Source organism: Oryza brachyantha, chromosome 2 (genome assembly GCF_000231095.2).
Source record: "Oryza brachyantha chromosome 2, ObraRS2, whole genome shotgun sequence".
In the NCBI taxonomy this organism is placed as follows: domain Eukaryota; kingdom Viridiplantae; phylum Streptophyta; class Magnoliopsida; order Poales; family Poaceae; genus Oryza; species Oryza brachyantha.
In genome coordinates, this window is record NC_023164.2 from 23303136 (window position 1) to 23329591 (window position 26456).

At 42.3% G+C, this 26456-nt stretch overlaps 2 protein-coding genes across 4 annotated transcripts; one reads left to right on the forward strand and one right to left on the reverse strand.

Moving 5' to 3' along the window:
• Positions 1-1048: 1048 nt before the first annotated feature.
• On the forward strand, positions 1049-11306 carry LOC102716570 (DExH-box ATP-dependent RNA helicase DExH15 chloroplastic). 3 transcript variants are annotated; one of them, XM_040521516.1, is made up of 17 exons: positions 1049-1579; positions 2408-2583; positions 3053-3166; positions 3498-3606; positions 3690-3776; positions 3899-4060; positions 4326-4444; positions 4796-4973; positions 5122-5721; positions 5805-6083; positions 6751-6957; positions 7200-7544; positions 8726-8962; positions 9503-9723; positions 10416-10515; positions 10618-10764; positions 11186-11306. In XM_040521516.1, exons 1-17 carry the CDS (start codon positions 1049-1051, stop codon positions 11282-11284), a joined length of 3711 nt encoding a protein of 1236 aa, XP_040377450.1. In that variant the 3' UTR covers positions 11285-11306. The 3 variants fall into 3 exon arrangements, with proteins under 3 accessions (XP_040377450.1, XP_040377451.1, XP_015689320.2); XM_040521517.1 differs by lacking the exon at positions 11186-11306 and adding an exon at positions 10858-11055; XM_015833834.2 differs by lacking the exon at positions 3899-4060.
• Positions 11307-11349: 43 nt separating this feature from the next.
• Positions 11350-15782, reverse strand: LOC102716292 (formin-like protein 16). The gene is made up of 2 exons (XM_015833836.2): positions 14279-15782; positions 11350-12982 (listed from the first exon to the last, which is right to left on the reverse strand). Exons 1-2 carry the CDS (start codon positions 15562-15564, stop codon positions 11569-11571), a joined length of 2700 nt encoding a protein of 899 aa, XP_015689322.1. The 5' UTR covers positions 15565-15782; the 3' UTR covers positions 11350-11568.
• Between the last annotated feature and the right edge of the window lie 10674 nt (positions 15783-26456).

Below are 26456 nucleotides of genomic sequence, written 5' to 3' on the forward strand. Positions count from 1 at the left end.
AATGTCATTTCTCTTATTGAAAAAAAAGGGCATTGTTTTGATAGTGAAATGATAGTTTTGCCCCTGGCCCATTATGTTTTGTTTATCATGTCTTTTGTTTTGCAATAAGTATATGGTCTGCCTCAACCAGCTTATTTTGATGTTATGTGTTTCATTACGTTTTTTTTTTGTTTTTAAACATATTTCTTCAATCATCCACACAGTTTGAATGGCTAGACTTGTTGATTGCCTACACTCATGAGGGGCAATTTGGTAAAGTCATAAGGGAATGAAGAGTAAAAACATTTCCCTTTGCATCAAATGAATGGAAAATGATATTTCAACGTGTTGCACCAGTCTGAGAATAACATACTAGCAAAACTAAAACTGGAAGTGGTATTCTAATGAAACCATGTCTTGATGATGACAAAATAACAATTTTTTTAGAAACTTCACTTTGTATAAAATATATTTTTGAAGCTATTTTTAAGATAAATACAACCTAGCATTTTCAGAAGTTGAATCATAATTTGGTGATGTTTGAGATAATCTTGATGAATTATCTGATTTTTTTAATAACTATTGGAGACTTTAAATGACTGAATTTACTATTATAAAGTAAAAAAAACGTACAATAGAAAAATCAAACGAGGAACATTCACGTACAACTTTTTCACAAGACGTGTTTTAGAAGAGCGTATCTGCGAAAACCCAAAATCCCCTATTGGACTAACACAATCCGCTCTAGGCATAACCATCCTTAAGCGTGGTTAAAGCACGGCTAGCTTTCTTGAAATACAAGAATTTATATGATTTTCACAGCAAACCGCTCAAATCCTCTAAAATTCTCACGAAATTACTCCAAACTATGCAGGGCCGGGTTGGTATGGTTCAAAAATTGTATCGATGCCGCCTCCTACCACGCTTCAAAGGCGTAAATCAACTGCGTTGGCGTATTTTCAAGTTCCCGTGCGGAAATGACGAAAACCAAATCCGAGCATTATCCCTCGTCTCCCCCCCCCCCCCCCCCCCGCCTCTTCTCGCCATCGAACCACCGCACCCTCCCGCCATGCACTGCCTCGCTCCCCACTTCCTCCTCCTCCTCCCACTCCCCTCCTCGGCCCCTCGCCACGCGCTCCCCCAGGCCTCCCCCGCTCCTCTCCTCCTCCCCTCCCACCCAGCCCAAGTCCACGCCGCCCCGGCCCCGCTCCACCTCCCCTCCGCGCGCTCCCCTTCCCGCGCCGCCGCCCCGGTCTCCGACGACGACGAGGACGAGGAAGCCGACGAGGAGGATGACGACGAGGTAGACATCCGCGACGCGGACGCGGAAGCGGACGAAGAGTACGACGACGAGGACTACGAGGGGGAGGAGGGCGATGAGGAGCTGGACGAGGAGAGCGGCGGCGAGGACGAGGAGGAAGGGGACGATGGGGAAGAGGAGGATGTGCGGGACGAGAGTGCTGCGCGGAGGCGGAAGTCGGAGGAGTACAAGTATCAGCGGGTGGGGAAGCTGGTCGCCGAGGTGCGGGAGTTCGGGGAGGATATCATCGATTACAACGAGCTCGCAGGGATATACGACTTCCGCATTGACAAGTTTCAGGTGCCATCTGGTTTTTAATCCGCTTAAACTAATTCTTATTTTATTGAGTGGGTAATGGTTTTGTATTTTATCCGATGAGTTTGATTGATTGGGGCTCTGAAATGGTTGGGATTTGAGCTAGCAGCTATAGTACATTTTAAAGTTTTGTGTAGGTTTCTCCTATTTGAGGCTACATTGGTGGTATCTTATCACTCTGAAGTGGTGAAATCGTTTTTTCGCTATTTCAGGAGGATGCCGTCTCGTTTGAATGATGATTGGTTTAGGTAGTTCAGGAATATATGGTATCGTGTAACTTACAATCAGTGTCATGATTCGTTGTAGATAATTTTTCTATACTGGGCTACTGACCAGTAATCCACTGTCGTATGCAACTGAGCTCTATCTGAGTCCTGTTCATGGGTTTATTACTTTATTTAGACTCCTGTCATACATTGTGTGTCGTATCGTTAGTTTTATTTGATGGTATTATATGTGACGAGCTGCTTGCAAAGATGATTGACAAAACAAAGAATGCCATGTCTTGATGAAAAAAAATAATCTGCTGGTGTTGAAATGTTTGTGTTGAAACTGATTTTAAAAATGTTAGGAATATCCATCGGACACTTAAGCACGAAGGGATAAAAAGGTAGCTTTGGTTTCTGCAAACTAATCTAACTCTTCACCCTTGGTAATGGGAAAACTGGAAAACATTTGAAAAATGGGTGTGAATCTTTAAAGTTGCACTGAAGTCATGGTATACTGAACAGTGTTTCCAAATTCTAACGATTTACTAATTGTTGCCCTGAGTGTCACCTCTCGTTTCCTTACCTGTTTCCCATGTTCTTTTAGCGACTGGCTATACAAGCATTTTTAAGAGGCTCATCTGTCGTAGTTTCTGCACCTACAAGTAGTGGGAAGACACTAATTGCCGAAGCTGCAGCTGTTGCAACAGTTGCAAGAGGGAGACGCCTCTTCTACACAACACCATTAAAGGCCTTGTCTAATCAGAAGTTCCGCGATTTCCGGTAAAATGCTTCATTTGTAATTCATGCGGTCATTCCCCTCTTTTCAGTTAATGAGTAAAATATGTATTAGGATATATTTTTAATGTCGCATTAGTTTTTTTAATCTCAAATAGGATGCCCATGCTCCCAGCCAATACACAACCTTGGAAGTCACTCTTCCTTTATCCTTTAGCAACATTGAGGCAAATACTCAAATGATTTACTTAAATTCTATCATATATCTTGACCGGCATAATAAATAAAAAAGGTAAATATACTTACCTTTTCTCTTTCAAAGTTATGTGGTGCACAGTTTATGTGAAAGTTGAAGTTTATGCAATGCTCGTTCAGTCTAGTATCCACATGATTGATTTCTGTAGAACTTCTGCCAAGTTGGAGAACTTCAGATTATATTATTAGATTATTCCTAGATGGTCAGTTTCTGATTAGTAGATTTATTTTGACATGTCGCTGCTGGAAATTATTTCAGGAATACGTTTGGTGATCATAATGTTGGTCTTCTTACAGGAGATTCTGCTATTAACAAAGATGCTCAGATCCTGATAATGACAACAGAGATTCTGCGTAACATGCTATATCAAAGGTATTTCACAGAAGAACGATAATTGTGTGGTTTGTGTGTATTGCTACAAGTAATTCGCTCTGCAGCATGCCAGTTTGGCAGTCTGCCTCGTCCAATGTCGCTAGCAAACATTATATGACAGGAACTGTTCATGGTATATCATAGATTCAGCACTACCTATATCGATGGGAAGTGTCTCGCGGGTCATGCATATGCATAACCTATGATTTTATAATAGCTGCTTATATAGTTTCCCCTGGAAATTTTTCTCTGAGATTCAACCATAATTGTAACTGATGTTGCTTGTCCTGTTTCTATTGAAAAAAAATGATATCTTGTATTTGGACTGCAGTGTCGGTATGACAGCATCTGAAGGTAGATTATTTCAAGTTGATGTCATTGTTTTGGATGAAGTCCATTATTTAAGTGACATTTCGCGTGGCACTGTTTGGGAAGAAACTGTATGCATCTCATCATTCTCTAATTGATCATGTGTGTCATATTGGTCATTCAAATTAAAAGAACATTTTTGTCATATCCTTAGGTGATATATTGTCCAAAGGAAGTCCAGCTTATATGCTTATCTGCCACTGTTGCAAATCCTGATGAATTAGCTGGCTGGATCGGTCAGGTGACTGTACTTTTTACGCCTCTTTTGCATCTTGATTTTTTGCCGAGCCATCCCAAGGCAGGATGGCTAGAATTTCATTAAGGATTGGGAGGAAAAAAACATGTGAAATTACATGGCAACAGGGTGCCGAAAGGAAGAAAAGAGAAGAGGGAAGAAAGGAAACCACAAACCAGCTAGCTAGCCATTGTCATCAAAGACATCTTGATTTTCTTTGCAGTGATGCTTTCTGCAACTATGTTAATAAAGTGCATTGCATTGCTTCCAGACTTTCAGCAGTATGGCAGGTGTAAGAGTTTCTCTCTTCCTACATTTAGAATTGGTGTTTGGATATACACCGAAATATGATTAAATTGATTAAAATAAACATGGTGATTGGTGCAAGAAAACATGCTCAAGCACATACCCATATTCATGCATATGTTATGACCATTTGTGTGCCCATCTTTATGCAAAGTTGTGTTTACGTACATTTTGGCATCCCTTTATTTCTTTTAAGTATTGACTTTATTTTATATGTGCAAAACCATTATTAAGTCTGTTCCTTTGCAGATCCACGGTAAAACAGAGTTGGTGACATCAAACAGACGGCCAGTTCCGCTTACTTGGCACTTCTCAAAGAAATATGCACTTGTACCACTTCTTGATGGGAAAGGAAAGAAAATGAATAGGTTGTTCCTTGTTCTCATTGGCATTATATTCTCCAGATCATTTTAAATATATGCATAAAAATATTCATGACTTAGTACGACCATTACCCCTCCCTCCCCTCTCCTCCTCTCCCCTTCCTCTCTCTGTGCACTTTCCTTTTATAATCATGTGACTTTGCATTCCTTATAAGAACTGGTTATGCTTTTTTGTTTTATATGACACTGGATAGTGTCCCAAACAATTTTAGAACAACTATCTAAAAAACAATTTTACGACATTTTTGCTGATTGAATTATTTTCATGTTCATGCATATTGTTTCAATTAGTACTTGTGCCAAATTATATATATCTTTTGCATTCAATCCATACAGGAAATTGCGAATGTCTCACTTCCAGAACTTATCTTCCCCAAAAAGTGAATACTATTATGTGAAAGGAAAGAGGAAGCTTAGAACAAATAAAAATGAGCAAGGTAACAGAAGCCCTTTGGACATCTCAAAACAGGTTCAGCTGTCAAAGCATGAGCTCACCAATATGCGTCGGTCTCAAGTATGAACCATGGTCTCTTTTAAACTCTTTATGATTTGTATCCTCACATAATAACTTTAGACTGTTTCACATGGTCATTTTTTTTTACATAGAGGTCAAAGTGTATTATGACTAATGTATGCTATTTCTTGATTGCCTTGCAACACAGGTTCCATTAATACGTGACACTTTATCGCAACTTTGGGAAAATGACATGCTTCCAGCTATTTGGTTTATTTTTAGTAGAAGAGGGTGTGATGCAGCTGTTGAATATCTTGAAGATTGTAGACTTCTGCATGACTGTGAGGCTAGTGAGGTTGAGCTGGAACTTAAAAGGTTCAGGCTGCAATACCCTGATGCTATCCGGGAAAGTGCCGTGAAAGGACTCCTACGAGGAGTTGCTGCCCATCATGCTGGTTGCTTGCCTCTCTGGAAATCCTTTATTGAGGAACTATTTCAGCGTGGCCTTGTTAAAGTAGTCTTCGCTACAGAAACCCTTGCAGCAGGGATTAACATGCCTGCGAGAACAGCTGTGATTTCTTCTCTCAGCAAAAGAATTGATGCTGGACGCCAACTCTTAACCCCAAATGAATTATTCCAGATGGCAGGTCGTGCTGGACGGAGAGGGATTGATACAATTGGACATTCTGTTCTTGTTCAAACTACTTATGAAGGGCCTGAAGATTGTTGCGATGTTATCTTTGCTGGACTTGAGCCACTTGTTTCACAATTTACCGCATCATATGGGATGGTTTTGAATCTCCTCGCCGTATGTATCTTACTTTGATCCTTCCACATATTTTCATGTTTTCTCCTTATCCTTTATCTCATGCATCCGAATGTACTATGCAGGGTTCAAAAGTTACTCATAATCAGAAAGAATCAGATGATGTTAAGGTTAAGCGTTCTGGAAGAACTTTAGAAGAAGCTCGAAAGTTAGTTGAGCAAAGCTTTGGTAACTATGTTGGGAGCAATGTGATGGTTGCTGCTAAAGAAGAGCTTGAAAGAATACAGAATGAAATACAGTACCTCTCTTCAGAAATTACAGATGAATCCGTTGACCAAAAGTGTAGAGAAGAATTATCAGAGGAAGACTACACTGAGATTTCTCTTCTTCAAAAGAAACTGAAGGTAACATTAATCTCTTGATTCGGTTAACAGTTTAAGAACAATTCATATAATGGATGAGGTTTTAACTTTCTCACTTAACATTGCACACAGATATTTGTGTAATTTGTATCACTGAATTTTATGATGAGGAAACATGATCTCCCTTGAATGAGTGTTCTGTGCTTCAGTCCATTGTATATTTGTATTTGCCTTTTCTTTTATATTCCATCAATATATACCACTTAGGTCATCATGTCCCACTGTTTCATTCCTTCATTGAACGTTTCATAGAAAATTTTCCCTTGGAATTCATGGAATTTTAGATACTCTAAACCCACTGTAATGTTGAGCAAAACTGTCCTTGTTTCAAAGGTAATTATTTTCAGATGTGTAATCAGAATTCATGGCAAGTGCTTGAGTGTTTCCTATTTATTGAAAAGTGGACTTGTTACAAGTTATGACATGCAATTTTTTCTAACATGCTAACACTGGCGTAAGGTTTTTGTATTATAGACTTTAAAACCAGATTGGGGAGTAATATTAAGGCCCTTGCAATTTTAGCTCATGAAAGCTTCTGGGAATTGGAGTAACAATCATCTGCAAAATAGAAATAGTTTTCCTAACCTGTTGATGAATGCGTTACTTATTATGTAGTTTAACACCCTTGTTTTTTATGCCTACTCATTAGGAAGAGAAGCAGATGAGAAATGAACTTAAAAAAAGGATGGAACTAGAAAGAATGGCTGCATGGAAAATTCGGTTGGAAGAATTTGAAAGTGGTCACCTTCCTTTCATGTGCTTGCAGTACAAAGACAAAGATTCAGTGCAGCACACTATTCCTGCTGTTTTTATTGGAAGCCTCAGTTCATTTGCAGATCAAAAGATTCTGAGCTTGGTGAGTGAATTGGCCATATACTCTTGGTAGAGCAATGCAGAAGGGGAAAACCACACTGCTTAGAATCCTATTATTTTTATTCTCTTCAATATGGCAGTAACTGGTAATTAATTATTAGATATCTACAGGAAACGACAAGGAAAATAGTGTATGGAGTCTTTGCTATTCGTTTCTACAAATTTGTGCTATTCTTTTTGTAGTATTGTTCTTTTTCCTTGTTCTTATTTTAGGTGCTATTGCAGGTGGAAGGTGATTCTCTTGTTGCTGGCAAGCAGAAAGTTGACAGTGAAGGACAGCAATATTACCCATCTTATTACGTGGCCTTGAGTTCAGACAATTCATGGTATCTATTCACTGAAAAATGGATTAAAGCTGTTTACAGGACAGGTCTACCTTCTGTTCCTTCTGCAGAGGGAGATCCTCTCCCTAGAGAAACCCTGAAGCAGCTCCTTCTGCGTGAAGATATGGTGTGGGATAAAATCGCAAAATCAGAATATGGTTCTTTGTTGTGCATGGATGGATCTCTGGACACATGGTCGTGGAGTCTCAATGTTCCCGTGCTTAATAGCCTTTCAGAAGATGATGAGGTTTGAACTTGTTCCTTGTTTTCCCTGCTAATATGTTTTGTGCTAAGGTTGATGCAAATTAGAGTTGATACTCCATGTGCTAGGGTTAATGCATGTTGGAGTATACGTGAATTGACCGCCTTTACTACCATATTAAGCTTTTGGGTTGAACTAGTCGGTGCATGCAACTCAATATGGTAGCATACCTGGAGATCTTAAGTTCGAATCTTGGCTGATGCACAATCAAATAAAAATTACAGCCCACTTGAATTTCATGCTTGAGGCTTGAGGGGGTGTTGGAGTATAAGTGAATTGCTTGCCTTTGCTCACCAGCTTAAGCTTTCTGGTTGAACTAGTCGATGCATGCAACTCAATAGTGTAAATTGAAGTCGATACTCCAGTGGGGTTGTGTCTGCTTGCATTATTCAAAAGAATCAATATTTATAACTATAATACCCAATGGGTTCCCATTTTCTCTCTCCCGAAAAAGCAAAAGCACATGCAAAGTTTTATATTTCCATCTTTCTTCTAACCAGTGCAACTGGTGTCTATGCATATAAAATTTAACAAAACCAAATACATTATGGACCAAGTTTCAGAAAACTACAGTGTTTTTGGTATGTGGCAAATAACCATAGGCATTATGGTCATATAGTTTCATAAAGACATTTTTTTTGCCAAATATGAGTTATAAAATTACATGTAAAGTTATATCAGATTTATAAGTTCCTTGACACATCATATATAAGTTGCAGTTACCTAACATGGATCATTTTTATTTTGTTGTAGTACCGTATTAAAATGGTTAATAGTATGGTTTTGTGAAACTCTTGTACAATAATACCAGGTGTTATATATCATGTGCTCAAACCCCTGTGGTTTTGCGCAACTTAAACCATATTACATGTGGTCTTTTACTAAAAAAATCCCTGTTCTGCGAAACCTGAATGATTAATCCCCAAGTCATCACCAGCTATTAAGATCCCAGGTATAAGGCAGAATTCAGTTCCCCTGGGAATTATTTCTAGCTTCTATATGGTCTTCTCCAGAAGAATGATGATTTCCTGTAAAAATTTCATGTGGTACTATGTGTTCCCCAGTCCCCACTGTCTACATTGTTTAATCCTATTGAAATTGTCTGAATCTGATGTTAGGGATTACTGCTTGTAACTTATATTATTATTTTTAATTTCCTTCCACAGGTAGAACGATTCTCCCATGAACATCAAGATGCCGTAGAATGTTACAAGCAACAGAGGAGGAAGGTTTCACAATTGAAGAAAACAATCAGGAGTACTAAGGGCTTCAAAGAATTTCAAAAGATCATTGACATGAGAAACTTTACAAAAGAAAAGATCGAACGTTTGGAAGCTAGATCTCGTCGTTTAACTCGGCGGATAAGGCAAATTGAACCAACTGGTTGGAAGGAATTTTTGCAGGTGAGCATGCAACTTATTATATGTTCGATGAACTCTTCTAGTTATAGTGTTAATAAAACAGTGCGGGTTTCCGCCTATTGTATTGTATCGTTGCTCTAGAATGATAACTGAGGTAATTTGCATTTACTTGTTCCATACATGATGTTCCTTACCTAAATGTAGTTTTGTTAAGTTTCTTCTAGATAAATCACATGAAATAGACCTTCGTTTAATTCAGACGGAATATGAGCAGGTCGAGAGATCGATCCTGGGTCTTTAGGGTGAAAGCCACCAACCCTTGCCAACCGAACTAGACACGGTTCTCCGAACAGCCTAAGCATCTCCCCCGTTTGATCCAACCTTAGAAAACAAGTGACACTTACTATGTGTAAAATTTTGATATAATATTTCAACCATTTCTCCTGAAAATATATCACAATTAGATGGATGTTCATGGTCGCTGGAACAGTTGGTATGGTTGTAGATTGTTATGTTAATTATATGCCTGCCATCATTGAATATTTACCAAACATTGATTTGCGGATCTAAATGAGTGTCCAGATCAGCAAAATCATACAAGAGGCTAGAGCATTAGATATCAATACTCAAGTAATCTATCCGTTGGGTGAGACAGCAGCAGCCATACGAGGGGAAAATGAGCTCTGGCTTGCCATGGTTCTTAGAAACAAGATCCTTTTGGATCTGAAGCCTTCTCAGCTTGCAGCAATATGTGGAAGTTTAGTATCAGAAGGGATCAAACTTCGTCCCTGGAAAAACAGCAGGTATGCTACTCCACAGCACCACCCGTTTCTTCATTTTGATAGCCTTCTATGTTTATCTTCTTTCAAATCAATTTCACTGTGTTTAGATCTGTATACTTACCCTTAATGCAGTCCAAATAGTGGAAATGCACTAACATAGATCATTTGGACCATCGGTCCCATGTGCTTAGCTGGACAGATCAGCACATTGGCTGTCTCAGATATACTTTTTTTTAGTATAAATCATGATTAGTTTATAAATTGAGCTCTCTGAAAAATTATCAATCTGCTTCACCAACAACAAAGAAAAAGTATATTCAATCATTTGGTGACGTGCACTGTGGCCTACTGAGCATGTATGCATATGGTATGTTTGGTTCAGGCAACAAATTAAGTAGATTTTAAACACTCCAAACATACAGGTTTGTTGACTCTGAAAACATCCACACTTGACACCACTCTAGAATTATAAGACATCAAATCAAACATGCCTTAACATACTTCTACCTTAAAATTGTGTGTCAAATCTTGTCATTACCAATTGGTATCAAACCAAATATGCCCATAGTGTCAATGAATAATATAAACTGAATTCTTGATTTATTTATATATTTCCTAGTATTCTTGACATTTCCATTGGGAGGACTAAGATTTGGAACAATTAATATGAACTTCTTTCTTAGTCTCCGTGCTGATTATTTGATGCCTTGCAGTTATGTATATGAACCATCTTCTGTTGTTACTGGTGTTATAAACTACTTAGAAGAGCAGAGAAACTCACTCGTCGATCTCCAAGAGAAGCACGGTGTGAAGGTTCGGAACACAATGTTACTGTTTTGAGTTATCCTTTAATCGACAAATTCAATCCCCTTTTTTCTTGTTTATCACCGGGTGGTCCCATTCCTCCACCTGCAGATACCCTGCGAAATAGATGCCCAGTTTGCTGGGATGGTTGAAGCCTGGGCATCAGGGTTGACATGGAGGGAGATAATGATGGACTCGGCAATGGATGATGGAGATTTAGCCCGTCTGCTCAGACGCACGATTGATTTACTAGCCCAGGTATATTACCTGATATGTATGTCGATCACATACATTCGCTTTACCTGATATTTCCAGTGTACTTAGGATTTTATTCTTATACACTTCTATCAGCTTGATGGTACTACTCTCTCCGGTCCAAAAAACAAGGCGTTTTAGAATGTGTGAAGGCAACATGAGTTAGCTTTGACCATAAAAATCATGTACCGAGTAAAATGATGTACATGAAAAATAATATATTCAAGTTTGTGATAACAAGGGCTTTTATAATATTACACTTGTATAACTTTTTAAACTTAATGATAATTAAGTAGGTAGTCAAAGATGTATAATGTTGACTTTGAAATGTCTAAAACGACTTGTTTTTTTGAGGGGGACTGTATCACTGGAGGGAGTATTATGATTAGTATACAGTACATAACGCTCGTTATACTTGTTTCAGATTCCAAAACTGCCAGATATTGATCCGGTTCTCCAGAAGAACGCACAAATTGCTTGCAACATAATGGACCGAGTACCAATAAGTGAGCTTGCTGGCTGAAATCTGTAAGCACCACATTGACCATTTTTTATAGGTAGGCAATTCTTATCATGCACAAGCACTTGTCAATTAACCGAGATATCATTTTCCAAGCGATTCTTGTTATCTTTGTATCAAATTTTGTACAAATTTCTAGACAGAGATCTATCCACAGTTCTTATACTTATATGAAGAAATGGAGAAGATAACCAACGCAAATAATGCATTATGTACAGTCTGCTTCTAACCTATACCTCCAAAAAGAATAACCAATGCAAACAATCATTTACACGTTTCCATTCATTCTAATCCTCATCACTACTTGAATCAGAGTCTGCATTGTCCTTCATAAAGTGCGCTGGCAAGTTAGGGAATCTTGGCATGACCCTCTTCCTTTTGCTATCTGCCTCTACCGGTGGTTTCTGAGCCGGTGCTGGTGTATCATCAGCTGCCCCCTTGGCTGTGGCTGCTGGGGCCGCCGGTTGTGACGGTGACGGCGGTGGTGCCTTCTTTTGCTGCTGCAGTTTCCTCTTGATGTCTACACATGCCTGATCAACCATCCCCAGGAAGTCCCTAACTATGATGAACAGCTGGAGGGGATGTGCATTCTTGTCCTTGGTGGCACCTGCATGGTAGTACTCCGTTGTACGCTGCACCAGTTCAAGCACTTTCTCCTGGTCTCCTCTTAGTTCCTTCAGTTCTTGTTCTGCAGCCTTCACAAATCCTCGCAACCCTCTTGCGAATCCATCATCCCCGTAGGTCTCCAAGAGATTCTTGGTACCTGCCAGCCGGTTCCCCAGAATTGCACACTCATTGACAACAGTGTCATAGTCCACAAGTGCTGCCTTCTTCACATTGGCAAACTCAGTGCTCAGACCTCCAACAATTGGCAGCCCGAGGTTCAGGTATTCATTCTGCCTCTCCTCCCGTGATGGACCCTGACTTGTGGATCCTGCTGCTGGGTTGCCACCATCGGTGCTCTTGGTGAGGCTGCCAGAGCGTCGAATACTGTAGTTGCGGTTGATGGCAAGACGCTTCCCCTCTGCACGCACAACCTCCTCGATGACAAAGTGGAGCAATGTGGTGCTCCCATCGGTGCTCTTCACGTCAGAAAGCTTCCGGAGTGCAGTAAGGTTAAAGGCTTGTGCGTTGCCCCGTGCTGTCCCAGCATTCATCCGGTTCCCTGCCTTGAGCACCGCCTCGAGTAGTTTGAAGAACAGCCCCTTTGTCCTCAGCTCCTGACTCGCCATTTCCAGAGTCTGAAGTGACTGCTTGAGCTGAGCAACCTCAGCAGCATAGTTTGCCTTGAAAAGCAGAGCATTGACACGTGCGAACGGGCTGGGCACATCAAGGAGGAGCCGGAGCAGGAAGGACTCCGCTGGAGCAAGTCTGTCAGGGTTCCCAGAGAACTTCAGAAGTGTGTTCTCCTCATCCTTGGAGATGTTGAGGCGAGACAACTTCTCAAGAACCTCCGTGCTGAGCTCGGTGTGGCCATCTCGGAGGGCATCAATGATTTCCTCCCGCCCCACGGTGAGGGACCGGAGGATGATGGAAATGTTGTGTGACTTGCGTGGCTCAAGTAAGAATATTTGATCCGGTGAATTTGAGCGCCCGAGGCCTGAAGAGCTGCTGCCAGAGGGATCCTTGGAGTCTGCAGGTTTCGTCTTACGGTTTGCTGCTGCAGTGCCAAACAGGGCCTCGATGATGCCTTCATCCAAACTGGAAACAAAACAACATAGTCAGAATGGTTCAGATCAGTTAACAGAAATTGAGAAACACCGGTAATCAGTTTTTCAAATTAGTCTGGTATCACTTTCAGTTTCAATCCATGTAAGAAAACGTAAAATATACTTATTGTATAATCCATCATCAATATAGGCCACACCTATACTCATTTTGCTATGATTTCCTTGTCTTTCGGAGGGGTTGACATGGCAATTGGCAAGTGATTGTCCAGTGGCGCAAGCGGACAAAGACAAAAGGTGCCTGTCTTGACTAAGTTGAATGTGTCCTGTGTTCATATCCTTTTCCTGAATCCCTATCATTGTTTTCTAACGGGGCTAAAGTAAATTCCCGTCCCCACCAAGATTTATACACTAACCTTATTCATTTCATGGACTAAACCACAATTTCCCAGCACGCATCATGATCTCGAGTAGAAAGTGTCAACTAACCCTAAGTCCCTAACCAGTTCAAAAGAAAGGAGTATGTTTTAAAAAGCTAACCATCATATCAAACAACTATGGTTGAGCCTGTCAAGATTAGAAAAGTCATCTCTCATGTTCAATGAAAAAGCATGCTACACTGCTACGCCAACTCCCATACTTGTTCCGCGAAATCCCGTGTACTCATTCCCCTTGCTCATGTAAGCCAAGAGAAGTCACGCCCATCAGATAAAACCAAAGGTGGCCCATCCGTCCTTGTCGCGGGCTCGTGGCTTGTGTGGTAAAGCGCCCTTAAAAATGACACTAATCAACAGCTCCAGAAAGAGCGTACGCGCATAGAAAGGCAGCAGGATTTGGGCATCCTTTCGATGATGCTGCGACGTGAGTCCACCGAAAAGCGACATGCAAGTAATGCTACTATGCAACCACGCTACTAGTCTGTGATCCCATCGAAGATGTGCACCTGGCTTGCACGATCTAAGATCATACTTTTTTCATGCCAACTGCACCACTCTTCACAATGACAACTAGTGCAGTGCGAAAATATCACAGCAAAAATGCAAATGAAATCTCTTAGGTTTAAGCCTAGTTTGATCTGTATGACGTTCCTATTTGAATTGCAACTTTGTACTCTGTGTCTCTGTTCAGCTATGCCTCTCCCCGTGAGAGAATAGTACTCTGTTTGTTCGTACTAGTACCAACTATAAGTAATACCAAGAAGAACTTAAAGATAATTAACATCAATACCTACGGTGATACAGTACTGTACTGTGGTGATCTTTCAATTCAGGAGTACTAAAGTGGAAATGAAAATGATACGAGAAGTTTAATGTCAAGAAGAGGAGCTTACTTGAATGAGCCGGTGGTGATCTTGTCCCACACCATGGAGTGATCGGTGGCCGCCACATTGACCTTGTCCCAATGCAGCGGCTTCAGCTTCGCCTGCTGCTCCGCGGAACCCGTCGGCAAGCCCGGCGCCGCCGGCGGCCTTGATGATGACGCGAACGCACCTCCCTTGGGCGGTGGTGGAGGCGGCCCCCCTTTCTTGCCTCCTGGAGGTGGCGGCGGCGGCGGGGACGGGCCTTTTGGTGGTGGTGGCGGAGGTGGGCCTTTGGGCGGTGGCGGCGGGGGTGGTGCCGCGGCTGCTGGTTTGGGCTGTGGTGGTGGCGGCGGCGCGGATGACACGGCGGCGACAGATTGCGGAGGCGGTGGGCTTGCCTTTCCTGGCGGCGACGGCAGCGATGGCGATGCGGTTGGTCGGGCAGCAGGGGCTGGTGGCGGAGACGGGCGGGGCACCGAGCTGACAGCGGCGATCGCCGGCGACGGTGGCCGGGCGTACGCCTCGGCGGCGGCCACAGAGAAGGACGAGCTGGAGCCGGCGCTGGGCGCGTGCAGCGAGTCGTCAAACTCAATCGACGCGGAGTCGAGGGAGCCCCTTGGTATGAGCGGCTCCTGATCTATCTTGTTCTTCCTGGACCGCGCTGGGGACGGCGCCGACTCGTCGACCTCCTGTCTCCTCTCTCCGCGGTGCTGCCGGCGCGGCGGGGGCGGAGCCGACTCCTGGAAATCCTGCCTCCCCTCCGCGCGGTACTGCCGGGGCGGTGGCGGCTGTGGCGGACGCCAGCTCCCTGTGGGCTTCCTCCCCCTGCCGTTGTCGCCCTCCTTCTCGAACTCCCGCCAGTAAATCGCGTCGAGGCCGTTCTCGTCCACCATGTTTTTGCCCCGCGGCGGCCGCTTCGGCTCCCTTTCCGGCCGCTTCCCGATATAAGCGCCACCATGCGCTCCACCATAATGCCCGTTCCCGTCCGCTTCGGTGAGCTCCTTCTTCTTGCCAAGCCGGAGGAAGAGGAAGAACGCGAGCCCCGACACCGCGAAGCTGCTCAGCGCTGTGCTCACCACGGCCACGGCGATGTTACTCCGCTTCCCGGACGACGACGACGGGGAGGGCGGAGGCGTGCCGGGGGGCGGAGACGGCGACGTGACCGGCGGCGGCGTGGCGAAGGCCGGCGTGCGGGTGGAAGGGAACCGCGTCTGGATGTTCTGCCCCTGCGCCGCGGCGGGCGCGCAGAAGAGGGCGCCGGCGAGTAGGACGACGGCGACGACGAGGATGAGGGGTAGAGGAGACGCAGGAGCCATCGCTGCGGCGAAATGGAACGCGACGAAGGCGAGGCGAGGTAGGATTGACTTAGCGCAATCGATGGGTTGATGCCGCCTGCTACGTTTTGGTTTGAGTCGCGTGGCGTGTGTTTGACCCGGTTGGGTTGGGGGCGGCGCGGGGATCGTTGTTTACTTGGTCCGTCCGGCGCCGGACGAGGCGAGCGCGAGACGAGGGAGGAGTGGAGGACGGCTCGGCTCATGGTTGGGGTGGGGGAGGAAGGAGGAGAAGGGAAGACGCGTTGGCGGAAACCGCGCGGGCGCTGCCGTCGCCGCGTGACTGGGGGGTGGGTAGCTACTAGCTGTCGCATGCACTTTTCCGTATACTTGCTGTTGGCTGCGTGACGCTCACGCGGGCGCGCGGGCCCCGTTCCCGCGATCCGGGCCGTGCGTTCCGAAATCTGATGGCCATGGAAAACGGGCAGGTCCTTGTTGAAACCCTCCCGAATAAAACGGTCGCGCTCGTGCCACTGCGACGAGTGTGTAAACTGGAATTCAAACATGGATCCGCCGAGGTTGTAGTGGAGGGTTGAGCTCAAATTAACCCGGCCAATGGAGGTTAAGGTGCCTCGGAGCCAAGAGACATCACATCACGAGGTGGTGAGAGACTGAGGGGTGATTGATGGGCTTCTTAAGAAAAAAAATGCCAAACGATAATTTTTAAATAAAATAATTTTTAAATAAATTATATATATATATTTTTAACAATCTAAAAACAACGGTTGGAAAATAAAATTTTATAAAAAATTAAAATTTAAATTATAACTTGAAAAAAAAAGAGAAAATTTCAGTGCTGAGGCCTACGGGCACGGTGACCCGTTTGGGACGGCAGTGCGCGTTCATCCAAGGGCACATTATGGATGGCACTAGCTGTACTTTTGTCGCTTGCGAAGCCAGATGTTGAGCCGATATCGTCTGGTTCTGGGGCACGTGCCAGATGGACGGCGGGGCGGCGCTCCCGGCCCCGGGATGACAATGGGTAAATATCCATCGGTATTGCTATCACATATACATACCCACTAGTAAAATTTCGTATCATTAAAATACCCATACCCGTTACGGGTAAAAAAATTTCCCCATACCCATACCCGTTTGGGCAAATCTTACCCATCGGGTTACCTATATACCAGCAAAAGTTCAAAACAATCTAAATATCACATTTTCCATACAGTATATACGTAGACGCTAGATACTTAAGACATCACACATTTATATAATAGAGTGGAAAAAGTATGGATGGTTTAAACACCTATAGTTTTGGTTAATTAGGCTAGGCTAATATGATATTAGGCCATGACATGCATTTAAACTTACGAGTATTTATTATCCATGGGTAAACAGATATAAGGATCATAAAAACGTTTTTATACCCGCGTACCCATTGGGTGAAAGTATTTACCCAATTACTTACCCACGGATAATATTGTTCATACCTATATCCTAATAGAGTAAATATCCATCGGGTCTCGGGTCGCGGGTCCCCATTACCATCTCTATCCCGGCCTTGCATTGTTGCGCTCCGCACTAGTTTGGCTCATCGGCTGGCAGCGTCAATGAGCTGGTAGCCTGTGTCGTTCATGTATCGCCGGCCAAGGCCATCGCGCAGCCGAAACTCCAAAAATCTATACCTGCCCCCCTGGCGGGCAAAGCTCGAACAATGCAGCACCTCCGAGCGCCGGACGTGAACTCCTCCTTGGCACCATCTAACTCGAATCTTTCGGGCTTTGGACAATTGGACGAGCTGGAACAGCGGATGATGTAGGCCCCGTTTAGTTTCTAATTTTTTCCACCACATCGAATCTTTAGATATCTAAATAAATTATTAAATATATATAAAATAAAAAACTAATTGTATAGTTATCATGAGATAAATCTTTTAAACCTAATTAGTTTATGATTAGTCATAAATGTTACAGCAACCCATGTGTACAAATGACGGATTAATTACGGTCAAAAGATTTATCTCGCGGTACCCAGGTAGAATCTAAAATTTATTTTATAATTAGACTGTGTTTAATACTTTAAATATATAATTGTACGTGTCGATGTAACCTCTCTCAAAGAATTTTTTGAAACTGAATGGGGCCTAAAGCCTGTAATCAGAACCAGGGTTCGCGTTACCGCGGTTACCGCCACGGCAACCGCGGTAACCGCGCCCTCCGCCGAGGCACGGCTTCGGTAAGCCACGGTAACCGAGTTTAAATTTAAGGAGAATTTAAAAAATTTGAGGAAATTTAATGAAAAAAATATATGTTATATATGTTGATATATTGTGTAGTTTTGTCAAAGAAATTAATGAAAATATATATTCCCGGCGTAATTAAAAATCATAAACGAGTATTTCGGGAAACAAAATTAAAAAATAGCCTATTGCAAGTAATATTTCATAGGAAGATGGTCTTGTGTTGAGTCATTATTAATTTACATTAGACACTTGGGTACATAATGTTGAAATACAAATATACAACGATGGATATATGAAAAATATGTATAGAGAAAAATTATACGTGCATCTTAGTACATACATAATAGTTTTATTTGTAATAATGAGTAGTAGGTATAGTTGTGACGCAGCAATCAAAATGAAGTTGTCGTTACTTGTTGTTGGAGTGAATTATTTGGTAAATTGTGATATGTCGGTGTATGTTTGTATGTTGCAATATCAAGAATTTAGAAAATGTCATGTGAAATTTTGTCGTTTTCCCTATAACATGTCCTATTGTCATAAATATAGTCACAAAATATTTTCCTATTTTTTATGCATTTTTTTAGATTTTTTAAAGTTTTTTTTGCATTTGACATCACACCCGTGGTCTCCACGTGGTAACCGTTGTTTCCTCGCGGTAACCGCGGTTTCGGCTAAAAAACCGCGCGGTAAGCCACGGTAACCGCTGTTTTTATGTGTTGTTCCAGCAAGTAGTTACCGCGGTTTTCTCGGCTTACCGCGCAGTAACCGTGGCAAAATCGTGGTAAGTTGCGAAACCGCACGAGTTTAATTCAAATTTTTTAGATTCAAATTCATCACGGTCTTTACGGTTACCGTGCGGGATACACGAAAGCGTGGTATCGCGGTTTTGACGGTGTGCGGTAAGAAAAACCCTGATCAGAACCGCCGCCGCCACGCCGAAAAGTTGCCTGCTTCGCTGCGACCGCCCCCGCGTTCCCCTGTTGCCGGGGGACAGTGGGCGTCCGACCTACCGGAACGACGCGCTTGCGGTTCTCTACTTCTCTCCCAGCGGGGCGTGCGTTCCCACGGCCTGGTGGACGATGCCCCGCCTAGTGCGATCGGCGATCACACGCGCGCCGTCGCGTGGACGCAGATTTTTTGTTATCCCATCGCTGTGACGAGATGAGCTCATGGGCCTACAGAATGCGTACCGTTTCTTTGGTTTTAGCCCACATTACTTTCCGCTAGAAAATGACAGGTCCTACGACTTGGTTTTTTATTATGGAAAGACACAGTAAGTTCGAGCAACTTAAATCATCCGAGGTTTATTTACTATTATGAAATGATGAGATCAGTTGTAAAATTGTTCACAACAAACACACGTAACATACGCAGATACGCTTAGCGGAACGCGATCTGCGACGGTTGACCACCAAACAAGGACTAATTATCGGTTGGTAACTTGTGCAACTTGTTCGATCTCTTTATCGGACCGTTTAGTGGCTGAATTAATTTTGCGTGTGTTGCGTGGAGGAATGGAAAAATTGGAACAGGACATGCTTGATGTATGTTTTAATTTATACCGAAGTATATATACATCCTCACGCTATTGAAACAACCTAATGTACGGTTTTATAAAAAATAAAGAGGAGGCAAGATTATGGAACATGGCAGAAGCAAAGAGACTCAGGGATTTTCTCCCAAATTTTTGTTGTAACTTCTTTTCACCTAGGGGTTGTAACTTATTCTCTTTTTAATGAAATAGCATAATCTCATGCTGATTTTATTTAAAAAATGTATTGTTTCATAAGCCAAAATTTTAATTTTTAATCTTAAACTTAAAGTTAATTTTGAGATTTTTTATTGTAGCTCTTTGCTTCTAGATCGTTAAGTATATATATATATATAATTTATTCATAAATTATTTATTATCATTGATTAGCAGTTTTGCTTATGTTTTTTAAAAGTAAAAGACGAAACTGCTAATAAATTGCTCATTGGTATGTGCAAAACAACTAATCCAGACATAGGAGTAGCGTTTCCTCGTAGCCTGCATTGAGTCTGTTTAAGAAGCTTTAGATTCTGAGAAACAACTGCTTAGTAGCCAACTTCTAAGAATCTAGTAAAACTCATAAACTCAGCTTCTTCAGCTTCTGGATTTTTAGTTCATTTTATAGAATCTGTAATTACAGGTTCTCAGAAGCGGTGGACTGTTTGGGGACAGAAGAAGTTTTTAGGAAAAGCTGCAGCTGAGAGAAGCTCTCCAAACAAGCCCAGAAGGCTGACATGGCTGATGTTATTGCATACAGTGGATTACCTGTTTTTAGTATAAAGTACAAACCACATATTCCAGACATATACCAGAATACGATTTTTTTTCCTCCCAATTTACCTGATGGCACGTATTTTATTTACTAAACAAAATACCACGTATAGTTTTAGCATTGTAAATCAGTGTATACCATTTGTCATTTATTGTAGTCAAAACCTGTAATTAACCAAATCCTGTCATCATCCGTGGTAGTTAAGGCATGCAAATAAAATCCAGTCAATGGAGACGGGCACAGTTCTTTGTGGTAAGTGGAGATTTTTTATAGTTTATATTAGAGAATTTATTTTGTTTGACATTATAAGGGGTGACCTACATGTGAAGCAACGATTCGCTGGTTCAACTGTTTTCGGGTGCCGTTTTTGTTCTTATCCCCGACGTAAAATATTGCAAAAACTTTCTTGTATAAGGTATAGATACAATGTCAATATGTCGCCAACAGCTAATGATTGGAATATTTGGTATGGTCACTATATATTCAGCCGCCGGTAGGTACCTTTATCTCTAAAGAGCAGTACTAAATGCACTTAAAAATTCTTACGACCTAAGATCTTTAATTAGATTATAGTTGAGCAAACGTAAAATTTTCATTGCATTTTCAGATTGTTTTTGGGTGTAGGAACAGGTCGTGCATTTTGGGCATTTTGTGTGACAAGTGCAAAGTCTCATATGCATGCATTTGTTCTTTGTAATTAAATATCAGGTCACATATGGATACACATTTATGGAAATTATACCGTTTCTTTCCAAATATAGTGACATAGTACCTACCACTTAAACAGTTAAACATGCTACTCGCATGACTTCATGAGCAATAGCACCACTGTACCAGTGCCCCTTGGGCATGGAAACGATAAATATATGGCAATTTGCACCATACGCTTTTCTCTACAAAATGGCAAAGTTGCCTTTCCTTTCGCTGACCTCGGCAACATGCTACGAAGAAATGGCCCATGTGCTGAGCTACTGGCGCCGAATCCCAATTTAATGTGGGTTTGGCTGTCTACGTCAACCAGCCGGAGATTATGTAAATCTTACCTATTCATTCCTCGTTTCTTTTTCCCGTTGATTTGTAACTAAATTAGGCTATTAACAACTGGTGTCATTTGTGGAATTGTGGGTGATCGCCCGATCGACAGGCTGGTCTTTTGGTTGCTTTTCACCGTATACAAGGCTAGAAGCATCGCACAGAATTACAGGGTAGCTCGAATTGCACTAGCTGATTATAAAACGTTGTCAGGTTCAAAGCATGTTTTTGCATGGAAGCAGTCAGGGGGGTTGATTGTTCAGCTGGTTAGAGGAAAAAGACAAAAGAAAAATAATTTGTGAATTAAATATATATGTATTCTCAGTCATCTACAAACAAAATTGAAAAATAAAATATGATACCCAAAATCAACTCAAAATTAAAAATTAAAATTTTTAATTTTAATCTATAAACATAAGCAGAAGCAAAAAATATAAGACATTTGTCAGTATCCAGCTAAGGGCATGTTTAGTTCGGAAAAAGAAATTGTTTAGGTATCACGTTAGACGTTCGATCGAATGTCTCGATGGAATGTCGATAGAGGTTTTTAGACAGGAATAAAAAAACAAATTTCATAGCTCGCCTAGAAACCACAAGACGAATCTTTTGAGTCTAATTAATCTATTTATGGGTTACTGTAGCATTTATAGCTAATCATGTACTAATTATGCTCAAAAGATTTTTTCACGATTTTTTCTCACTAACTGCGCAATTAGTTATTTATTTATATTTAATGTTTCATTTAAATGTCCAGAGATTTGATGCGATGATTTTTGGTAAAAATTTTTGGAACTAAACGGGCCCTAAATGGCTCGTGTCTCTGCACGTTGAACTTGAACCTTCGGTTAACTTTGGAGGTGTTATTGGGATCATTATATTCTGACCTGACACACGGCTTCTTCAGGTTTGGTCTTAATTTGGTTCTGATGATCAACCTAGATCTGGGGACTGCTACACCTACATATCACTATATGGCAGATTGGCAGTGACAGCAACTGATCAGTAACAGCTAACAACAAACAACACAAGTTATGTGATGAGGGCACATTATGAATATTAGCCATTAATCCAGTATCTATGCAATATTGAGAGACTATGGTGATAGTACTACACGGCAGAAGAAGAGCAGCAGGTCCGGTGCCATCAGCGCGTCAGATTTGCAGTTCAGGGTGATTGCCCTGATATTGAGTTGACACCAAACTAATCATTCAGAAAGGGAAAGCCATTCATCAAATTCCGATACAGCCGCGCACGGAGGGGAGAGGTGAATGCATATGTTGTACTGGATAATTTTCTAATGCTCGTTAAATGGAAATCTCTAATAATATATTCATAACCATCTTTCCCAGCAAGAGTTTTTTTGAAAGTAGATTTCCCAGCCAGAGTTTGAGCTAGTATTTAATGACATTGGTGTCACCCCTATTATATCTTTGGATTTTACTCTTATAAATATATATTAGAAAAGATCAATGAAGATTACAACCGATCATCGGTGTCCTCTGACACCATGAAATAGCAGTGGCTACGCCCCGTTTCCCAGCGTCACTCTCAAATGCTATTATGAACAAGTACTACGACTCCAATAGAAGAAAACGAACCGACGCTGAACGCTCCCACCTTGACCTTCTGGTCCTGGAGCTCCGCCTGCGCCGCTGCGCGCCCCGTGCCGCCAAATGGGGAAGAAGACGATTAGGTTGGTCATCGTTTCGCCTAAGAAGAAAAAAAAAACGTAGTATTTTTAAAATAAAAATAAGTTGTGAATAAAAAATCTATATACATACTTTTAGTGATCTAAAAGAAAAGGCTAAAAAAGTCATAATAGAAAAACTTCAAAATCGACTCTTAATAAAATTTTAAAATTTGACTTATAAGTATAAGTGAAAAGCCGAGGTGTCGAAGGTTAAAAAAGCTGTAATAAATGGGCTGGTTGACACAACAGGCCTGAGGCCTGGTCTGCCGCTACACTGTCCTCATATGATAAGCCCATAGGCCTGGTCTGCCGTTACCTGCTACATGGATCACGTGGGCCTCTGAATTGGTTTACCTTGGGCTAAAACACAAGCTTTTTTGAACTTCCTGATTTGATTTCGAAAATTGATGCCTTCTTCCTTCTATTCCCCTCAGCACAGGGCACCTCATACTATCGAAGTATCGGCGTTTCTGCGTTCAGCAAGTACAAACTACAAATGCTAAATCCCATTTTGCAAAATTGGGTGTCTACTCATCAATTGCGTTTCAGGCCGTTCATTTGTCGATATCCTTGGGACTTGGGAGAAAATTCGGCCCAAGTCAAACTCCAGATGATGTTGGGCTTCAGAAAGCCTTTGCCAATAGCTTAGTTGGGCCTGACCAGGGCATCGAGTGTACTAGTGCAAAATCACAAGTCAAATGATAAATAAATTTCCTTAGAAAAAAAAAAGCTTCTTTCTTGTATACACATCACTTTAGCCTTCTGTACAAGCAGTTCATTGCTTTCTCCTCCAGCAGGTAAAGAATTCTGTACATGGCAAGATCTGATGCCCTGCTATGAGAGTAGGGTTGTCACCTTTCCTTCCATCTGGGTTTCACCCTCACCAAGCCCTGATTCAGTTCTTTACTGATGCTACCTAGCAACCTGCACACGCCTTTATTCCTCAAATTTGTCTTAGTTTGATTCTTTCTGCAGGACCAGTCTTGGAACGTGAGGTTTGCATCTATGCAAATTCCACAGACTTAGGAGACAAGCAAGGGTGCCCCGGCCTCTACCCCAAGTATCCGATGCCTTGGAGTAGACTATACTTTGCTCTGAGTGTGATTTCTAGTCCTTTTCGGTGACAAAAATGTACCATGTATTAGACAATTAATACCAAACCTGATGACAAATCTATCTCGTTAGATTATCATCAATGCCTGGTGAGAATTCTGAACCCAAAATCTTGACCTGCCCCTGAATCCTGACCGGACCTGTTCTGCATTTTGGAAATAATTAGGAGAAAAACATTCATAACCGTACAAGCGAGGTAGCAGTACCGGACCGTCTCTTTCTATTGCTGAGATTTTGCTAGAAAAATTGAGGTGTCACACACCAGTTACCTCACCAAATCTGTCCTGCATTTTGTGAAAATCTTAAGGCTAGCGTTGTCTCTGCACTGCTTTTCTTCTTTAGAATAGTGCTCTAGTTTGGTGCAGCGAACACCTGCAACTGCAAGGAGCCAAGGACAGCTCTGTACTACTACTCACCCCTGCTTCTCTGATATTCCTTTCTCAGGGAGTTAGTTACCTGCACGCATTTAGGTGAGCAACCCAGTTGTAAGATTCCTGTTCGTTGCTTAACCAAATCCGTTAAAACAATGGCTCTCAATCCAATCAGGTGACACACAACAGATCATTGCGAGATATTCTTCCAAGGTTATTACCTTGGACAGCCGGGCCATCTGTTCTTGTGCTTTTTAATAACAGCAACAATGCAAGTCAAGAACAGGGTCGTTGGGAGCTGTTAAGTACTAGCATGCTTGCCTTAACCATGTAAAGTGACAGCCGTACGGCTCAGGTACAAGTGTACAAGGCTTCTAGAACCACGCAAAGTGCAGAGCAAAAATCCAAATGTGCAACTAGCTATTAGATCAATCTTAATGCATGTTTCATAAGTATGTCATGTACGTTAAATAGGATGCTACATCAACAAAATTACTGACTTGATAGGGTCATTAAATAAGAGAATTTCATGAGATGAGAGAGGAGTTTTATCCCCATGAAACTTATCTGACTCGGTTATCTTGGTAACTATGCAATGAGACTGGCCTTGCCGGCTTTAATCACTTGTGCAACTTTGATTGGCCAGCTCTAATAAGCTTGATAGGCTTATACTAATTAGCTTGGACTCAATGTCATTGTCATACACCCTTTCCTGCTTTGCTGATGGCTGACGCCATTATAATGATGTTAATTAACGTCGCCAAATACAACGGATGGATAGATAAATAGCAGCAGCTTTGGTGGCCACGGAGGAGGGAGGCCCAATGGCTGGCAGTGGTTGGTTTTTAGGTGGCTTGATGAGTTTGTTATGCGCTTAAGCTCATCCAGTGCTGTACTTTTTAAGAGGGAAAAAGATGAGCTGCCTGTCTCCCCTACAATTTGGCGCCTTTTGCTACTAACACTAGCAACCCTCTCGTGGCCTCATCTGCATGATCATTTCGTTTTCTCTGAAGACAAAATCCCTGCAGGCCTAACGCCTTTCGGTTCGGTGCAAGTGTGTTACGCTCGAAACGACACCTGCTCTCCATGCAGAGCCAAGTTTTGGGCACCGCTGCGCGTCGTGAATTCCGGGAGAGATTGAGCAGGAAAAGCTGAATCCAGCCATGAAATACAGCTAGCTCGTGTCTGAAACTCTGAAGCTTCGCGTTTCTGAAGAACTGATCGGTGGCCGACGATCTCGGCCACAGAACCTGCAGCTTCCAGGAGGCGGGGTTGGCTGCTGGAATGCACGATTCAGGAAGCGGCAATGGCCGTCCGATGGAGATCGAACGAAGCTGGGACGGTTCGTTGGGCAGTGTCCATCACTGGAACCAAACTAAAAACTCGTGTGTTTATCTCCTGACTCTCTCTCTTGTTGCGCTTGGATTACGGGTATGAAGCATGTGAAAGGAATTGAATACGATTTGAGTAGGGTGGTTGATAATAAGTAGGTGGAGTTCATCAAACTCACAGGGTTGAGAGAGAGGCAGAGAATGCTAAGACAATCATGGGCTCCATCCATGCACTTGCCTTGCATTTTCCAATTCTCCAGCTGGTCATTCATTGGCAGCCTACAGGCTGGGGGAGGTGTGGGTCGTAATGTTTAGCGTTGGGTCTTCACCAAGCGACGTGGCGGCATCTCTTGCAAATTGCAATGGCTCTCTCCTCGGCCGTCCGATGCGAAATCGACGGTAGATGTTTTTGACAAAAAAAAATACCAGTTTTTGTTTTTGATATGGGGGTGATGTCAACTATGTAGCTTGTGATGTCAAAGGTTTCGTTGTTGCTCATGCTTGAGGGGAAAGGGAGACTTTTATGCATCCTAATTCAACTGCAGGCATATTCGAAGACATAAGTAGCAAAATTGCTATTATGTTCTGGTGGTTCAGAAAAGCATCCTAATGGTGGACGTTTTATGTGGTGTAGGAGGATGCCCATATGCAAGAAGTCTAAAGCTGCTTTCAAAATTATTAGCAGAACGTGTTCTTGAAGATGGACAGTGTCTGCTCTGCAGCTATCTCAGTCATCAATCATCACAGAACATATAATTGAGATGCTGTTGCTGCTGGTACATTTTTTTTCAGAGAACAAGCCTTTTGGTTATTCCTTGGTTGTCAAATGTTTGAATTGTGCTTTGT

Coding starts and splice junctions, on each gene's coding strand:
- LOC102716292 (XM_015833836.2), bottom strand. CDS start 15,564: ATGGCTCCTGCGTCTCCTCTACCCCTCATCCTCGTCGTCGCCGTCGTC. Junction 12,983..14,278: donor ATCACCACCGGCTCATTCAA/GTAAGCTCCTCT, acceptor TTTTGTTTCCAG/TTTGGATGAAGGCATCATCG.
- LOC102716570 (XM_040521516.1), top strand. CDS start 1,049: ATGCACTGCCTCGCTCCCCACTTCCTCCTCCTCCTCCCACTCCCCTCC. Junction 2,584..3,052: donor CAGAAGTTCCGCGATTTCCG/GTAAAATGCTTC, acceptor AAATTATTTCAG/GAATACGTTTGGTGATCATA. Junction 4,445..4,795: donor AAAGGAAAGAAAATGAATAG/GTTGTTCCTTGT, acceptor CAATCCATACAG/GAAATTGCGAATGTCTCACT.